The following is a 7,050-nucleotide window of genomic DNA, read 5'->3' on the forward strand; positions in this document are numbered from 1 at the left end:
TTGCACTCTGTCTTTCCAATGTGGCTTTTATGCTTCCCTGGCAATTTGCTCAGTTTATACTTTTTACACAGGTAAGATGATTTTTTAAATTAATTTTTATTTTTATTTTAAGTTCTGGGGTACATGTGTGGGATGTACAGGTTTGTTACATAGGTAAATGTATGCCATGGTGGTTTTTGCACCTATCAACCCATTACCTAGGTATTAAGCCCAGCATGCATTAGCTGTTTTTCCTAATGCTCTCCGCACCCCATCCCCCGACAGGCCCCAGCATGTGTTGTTCCCCTCCCTGTGTCCATGTATTCTCATTGTTCAGCAACCACTTATAAGTGAGAACATGTGGTGTTTGGTTTTCTGTTCCTGTTGCTGAGGCTAATGGCCTCCAGCTCCATTCATGTCCCTGCAAAGGACCTGATCTCGTTCCTTTTTATGGCTGCATAGTATTCCATGGTGTATATGTACCACATTCTCTTTATCCAGTCTGTCACTGATGGGCATTTGTGTTAATTCCATGTCTTTGCTATTATCAATAGTGCTGCAACGAACACATGTATCTTTGTAATAGAATGATTTATATTCCTTTGGGTATATTAATTAAGTTGAATGCAAGATGTCCTTGGTTGTTTCCATAGAAATTTTTAAATATGGTTATATTTATGCCCTAAAAGATTTTCAAAATAGGGAATAAAGTTTACATAAAGGTATGATTTTTATGAAATAATATAATTCCACATTCTTTTACTGTATTAGTTAGTTTGACAGATTTTAAGGCTCAACATGTGAAAGAGTTTTTCTATTATATTTATTCACAAATGTTATTTTTGGTGTTTGAGATAGTATCTGTATATATCTACCTATAGATTTTCCTTTTGTCCTGGGAATCATTCTGGGTGCCAAGCTACACAGCATGCTAAGGGCCAATCCTACTCTTCACAGCAGGACGTTCTGCTTCCAATCCAGCTAAATGTTGGCTGTTTTGTCTGTGGAGCAGAATTTTACCTGGCAGCATTTCTATGAGCTTTAATCATAAAGCTCATCATTGCTTAAGTGAGCTGAGCCCATATCCTGTTTCTAAAGCAGCTACGTAACTAGTACCAAGAAACTGAACTGGGGAAGCAGAGAGTAAATGGAGAATTTTGAGGAAATTTCATGATACTAAGATTTTCCATCAGAGCTCCTTCCTGCATAATAAATACTGATGATGATAATAATACTCTATATTGGAAGTAAGAAATTCTGCCAAGAAGTCTTATGCTGCCAATAGCCTACAAAGAATGAAATGATAACCCCAGCTTAGTTGGTGCTGCATGTTTAAAGTATTCCCTCCGCTTTACTTCATAATAGTTGGCTCCTTTCAGGTTATAACATGGACATTATTCTATGGTTTCCATTATTTGCAAATGCCAACAGAGTAGAATCGATTTTTAATGAGCAGCACTTCATTGCAAGCACATTTATTAATCCAGTGGTACTGATGAAACTAAGCAGCTCTTTGGGGCCAAGCACGATGGCTCATGCCTGTAATCCCAGAACTTTGGGAGGCTGAGGCGGGTAGATCGTGAGGTCAGGAGTTCAAGATCATCCTGGCCAAGATGGTGAAACCACGTCTCTACTAAAAATACAAAAAAATTAGCCGGGCATGGTGGCGGGTGCCTGTAATCTCAGCTACTTGGGAGGCTGAGGCAGAGAATTGCTTGAACCTGGGAGGTAGATGTTGCAGTGGGCTGAGATCGCGCCACTGCACTCCATCCTGGGTGACAGAGTGAGACTCAGTTCCAAAAAAAAAAAAAAAAAGCTCTTTGGGTAAGTTTGATATTGCTGTAATGATTTTCTAGCCATTCTCTGGATATATACTAGGCTTTTATTTTTCTTTACTAATGTATATAGTTTTGTTTGTATTTGTACGTTTCATGCTTACAGAGGGATAATTCAATGTTATTTTCTGGGTGTACTTTTAAGATTTTATTCTTAATTGTGTTTTTCATAGATTAAGGTTAAACTTAGTTCATTGTGCCACCACATCTGGCTAATTTTTAAATTTTTTGTAGAGATGAGGTAGCACCATCTTGCCCAGGCTGCTCTTGAACTCCTGGGCTCAAGCAGTCCTCCTATCTGGGCCTCCCAAAATGCTGGGATTATAGGCGTGAGCCACCATGCCTAGCCCAATTTTTTTATAACTTCTGTGCTCTCCTGGAATTTTCAATCCTATCAGTTATTTCCTTGAACATTTGAAGCATAGTTTAAAGACATATCTGATTGCACCAGACAAGTGTTTGAGTGATCTCCAAGCTAAGAATAGTTTTTATATATTTAAAGGGATATAGAACAAAAATAGAAAAAGAATATACAAGAGACTGTATGTGACCAACAAAGCATAACATATTTATTATCTGGCCTTTTATATAACAAATGTGCTGGTCCCTGATCTAAATCTTTTGTGGATCTGTTTCTGTTGTGTTAGTGATAGTGTCTTATCTCCATCTATGCTGGGTTATTTTTGATTTGGTGCTGGACATTATACATGAAAAATTGGAGAGGCAAGTCAAAAGCACTAATAAATCTTGAACCACCTTCATGCAATCAGATTGAGATGATACATAGATAGGTTTCAGTCTTTCTGAGGGCTGCTTGATTTCTGGTTCACTATTATAGTATGGCCTTTTGAAACTCCAAGCTAAAGCACCCTTCTTGGTGCACTCTGACTGCTGAATCTGCTGAAATGCCTGCTCAGCTTGTTGGTCTCCCAACTGCCTCTCAGCTGGCAGGCATCTGCCTCTGTTGAAATTGGCAGATACCTGTGGGAGAAAAGTGGCCCAAAACGTCACGCTCATCACTATAGATTGCCATCTATCTTTTTAATTCCTCACTTGCTTTGTTAATAATCTGTGGCTTTCATACATATTTAAAAAGTATTTTTATTTATATATTTATATTTTTCCTACACATTCTAGTTCTTAGTGGGAAGGCTGGTTCAAATTCCTTTACTTACCATTATTAGAAATGTAGCCCTCCTCTTATATTTACTTTGCCTATGAATAGTAAAGTGTTAGCTTTCTATACTTTTTTTCACTTTTGCTTTTTTGTATTATTTCAGATAGCATCATTATTTCCCATGTATGTTGTGGGATACATTGAACCAAGCAAATTTCAGAAGATCATTTATGTGAACATGGTAACATTTTTAATATATATAAGTCAAATGTTTAGATAGGTCCTCAGAGTTTATAAAATCGAAGTGATTCTGTTTTATAGGGTACCTCCTCTTTGGTAATATTTAATACATATGGTACTGGTGATATCCAGAAGGAAAACTGGAAATGTATATTATAGATGTCATATTATAATAGATTATACTTTCAACTAGACTATAGATGTGTTTTATTCTCTAAAACGTTTATGTTTTATTTATTATTATTATTACTACTTTTAAAACTGCCTTTTCTTTCTCAGACATGAGATTTTAGCATTTTGCCTGAATGACACTCTAACTGAAATTTTATATCCTTGCAATTTTGTTTTTGGCTTAGGTCCCAAACATAGCTTCCTTAAAAATATAAAAAGTTAGCAAAGCTTCATAAATAATAGAAGTCCTGAAGTCTAACAAAAATAAGATTAGTAAAACTAGTATTTATAACTTAAGTCTTTCTTGTTATATTACTCCATTGTTAAAACAATAGAAATCAAAGACTTATTTTTCATTGTTCCAAGTAGCCGATGGAGAAAAAGTGAAATTCTGCCAGATAGAGTTTATAGTCTTGAATTTTAATACTTACAATCTAACAGTGACTTGAAATTCTATTATCATTTGGCCAAGAGTTATTCATCTTTATGCCTGTAATCCCAGCACTTTGGGAGGCCGAGACGGGCGGATCACGAGGTCAGGAGATCTAGACTATCCTGGCTAACGCGGTGAAACCTCGTCTCTACTAAAAAATACAAAAAATTAGCCGGGCGAGGTGGCGGGTGCCTGTAGTCCCAGCTACTCGGGAGGCTGAGGCAGGAGAATGGTGTAAACCTGGGAGGTGGAGCTTGCAGTGAGCTGAGATCCGGCCACTGCACTCCAGCCTGGGCAACAGAGCGAGACTCCGTCTAAAAAAAAAAAAAAAAAAAAAAAAAAAATGGCTATATACCTACAAAATATGCATTATGCCAATATATGTAATAACCATAAAATGTATTTTTTCACTTTTTTTTCAGATTTCAGTTATTCTTAGTTTCATTTTGATGTTTGGAAATTCAATGTACTTATCTTCTTATTATTCTTCATCTTTATTAATGACGTGGGTAAGTGTTTAGTTCATGAAGTTGGGTTTTTTTTAACCTACCAAATAGCATGTTTTCCTGTCTAAAACAGGTATAAGAGAATAAAGAGGCCCTTTCCTGATTATCATTCAACATGACACAGTTCTTCCCAAGCAAACCTTTTTATCTGTCTTATCCTTGAAAAATATTATAGTAGGAAGTTTTTCTTTTTAAGACAAAGCCCAAGTAAATATTTAAAAATTATCATAAAATAATAAAGACTTACTTTAATCATGTCCCATTTTATGATAAAAATGACTTCTTTTCTCCTAAGTCACTTGAGGAGGTTAAGTACTCATTGCAGTGACACTGCCACTGCCCAAAACATTTTTGGAACTCCTCTGAGTTTCCTTCACAGATACGGCACATTCTTTAGAATGTCTTCACTGGTGGCAAATCTTTGCCTTTCAAGAGTGGATCTGATTTTTGGAAATGACCAAAATTTTGTGAATGTTTTGTGTGATTAGGCTGGGAAATACAGATCTTACTCAAATGATGGTGTGACAATAAAGTCATAAGACCAATTATTTTGCACCTATAACTAAATTATTTCTGAAGGCAGTTTAGAAAGTGTAGTTCCAAACTACTTTGATCAATGGCAAGACAATTAGAATAAGTGTGTAGTCTGCTCACAGGAACTACATGGAATGACATTTTTTGGATATGTGTTTGGAAGGGTGGTTTAGTGAATCAGTTCTATTACATTGTAGTTATACTTCTGATATCTATAAGCTAGAGCCTAGAATATTCTCCTGTACCTCCCATCTCCACACTGATCAGAAATGGTACCAACTACAGTAATGCCAAAATATAGCCCTTTTCCATGTATGGTGCAGTGGTTTAATCTTTTGGTATTTCCCTTATGTTTTAACATTTTTGCTTTTCATATCGTTTTTCCCTCATAGTAATTCCTCCTTTTTCTCTCCCAGAAAAAATGCTCTTTCTTTCCAACATTTTGTCATACTATTTCACCATTACAGAGTAGAGGACTCCTAATAGTGTGCTTATCTACCTCTTTTAATGAAAACTTTTTAATTTTGAAATATAGTACAGATAAAAACTACATAAAGCAAATGTTTTGTGTGCTGAATTAGTGCTGGTTAATACTGATGAGTACAATCTCCCCTCAGTGTCTGCAGGGATTGATTCCAGGACATCCCCAACCCCTGTGGATACTAAAATCTGCAGATGTTGAAGTTTCTTATGTAAAATGGTGTGTTACTTGCATATAACCTATGCCCATCTTCCTATGTACTTTAAATCATCTCTAGATTACTCTTGACATCTAATGCAATATAAATAGTATGCAAATAGTTGTGTACTGTATTGTTTTTTCATTTGTACTTTTTAAACTGTTGTATTATTATTATTTCAAATATTTTGTTTCTGCCATTGGTTGAATCTGTAGCAATTGGAACCCATGGATGTGGAGGGCTGACTGTGTTATGTATTATGTGGCCAACATTCTTAAACTACCATTATATCAAAATTATAATTTTCTAAATGAGTGTAAAAGCCCTCCATGTAGCCTGTCCCAAAGCACTCCCTTGTACTGCCCTAAAACAATAATGACTGTGTTGATTGCTATGATAGTAACTTTCCAGCATTCCTTTTTAGTTTCATCACTTAAGTTTCTCTTTTTAGCTACAAGTTTCCTGCATATCTGCCTGGTTTTATCCTCATGAAATTTATTTGTTGAAGAACCGGAGTCAGAATATGTGGAGGATTTCATGGTCCAGATTTTGCTTTTTGAGTTCTTGTGGTGTAGCTAAGCATGTTCCTTTGTCTCATGGCATAGCTTAATATATTAGAAACTGGATCTGAAACTTGGATTGCTTCAGGCTTGATCACTTTGGCAAGTCTACAGTATTGTTCTTTCATTAAAAGGCATATAATGTCTCTCTTTATGATACTAGACTTCAGTGCCTTATGATGGATCTGTTAATTCAATAGGGATTGCAAAGTGGTCACATTCTAATCCGTCATCTAGAGTTCATTTAGGAAAAGTTAAGTAAGTGTTGATTTACCTCTTTATTTGCAAATTTTAAAAATAATGAATTGATTCCCTGTCATCTTCCAAATGTGGGCTCTTTGGGCTGTGTATGTGTGTGTTTAAGTTTCATTCGGAACATAGGGATTTAAACATTTTTGATGTATTTCAAGTTAATTGAAATTATTATCTTTACTCATTCTCAGATTGTTTCACTGTTGACCAGGGGAGCCTCTTTAGGGTTCTCCTGAGTTCTCTGACGTGACCCTGGTGGTCTGATAGCACACTTGTGTCACGTATGACAAGTTCTTCCAGGTCTCTCTTGTGGACTCCTGCCCAAACCCTGGAGGAAGCCATTCCTGCAAGACACCCTCCTCGCCTTTACCGGGTAAATGGTGTTTTAAGACCGCAGTCTGGGACCCAAGGATACTCACTGCTACTGAGTAGGTCATTGTTTCTAGGCCTTCTTAGTGGACAGAGGTAGGAAATATCATAGGGTGTAGGCTCTCTCTCTTTCTTTAAAAATCTACCATGAAAACATGTGTGTGTGTGCATGTGTGTGTGTGCATGCATTTATGGTAAACTAGCTCACAAGTTCTGATGGATATTTCCAAATCAAATTCAAGAATATAGGGTTTTTACTTAACTCTTTTTTGTTTGTTTGTTTCTCTTGGGTCTCAAGAAGCCAGGGGATGATAGAATATCACATATCCAGTTGCCTTCTCCCAAAGTGTATGCATGAGAATTGCTATACTGCA

At 36.4% G+C, this 7,050-nt stretch overlaps 1 protein-coding gene across 1 annotated transcript in view; it reads left to right on the forward strand.

Annotated features, from left to right (window-relative positions):
• The window catches only part of LOC105534486 (probable C-mannosyltransferase DPY19L2), a 161,231-nt gene that overhangs the window by 63,786 nt on the left and 90,395 nt on the right, over positions 1–7,050 (forward strand). Inside the window, exons 10-11 of the mRNA XM_011973215.1 lie at positions 3,095–3,172; positions 4,198–4,284. Coding sequence (XP_011828605.1) covers positions 3,095–3,172; positions 4,198–4,284 — 165 coding nt within the window. The remainder of the gene's footprint in view (positions 1–3,094; positions 3,173–4,197; positions 4,285–7,050) is intronic.

Source organism: Mandrillus leucophaeus, unplaced genomic scaffold (genome assembly GCF_000951045.1).
Source record: "Mandrillus leucophaeus isolate KB7577 unplaced genomic scaffold, Mleu.le_1.0 Scaffold100, whole genome shotgun sequence".
NCBI classification, from domain to species: Eukaryota; Metazoa; Chordata; class Mammalia; order Primates; family Cercopithecidae; genus Mandrillus; species Mandrillus leucophaeus.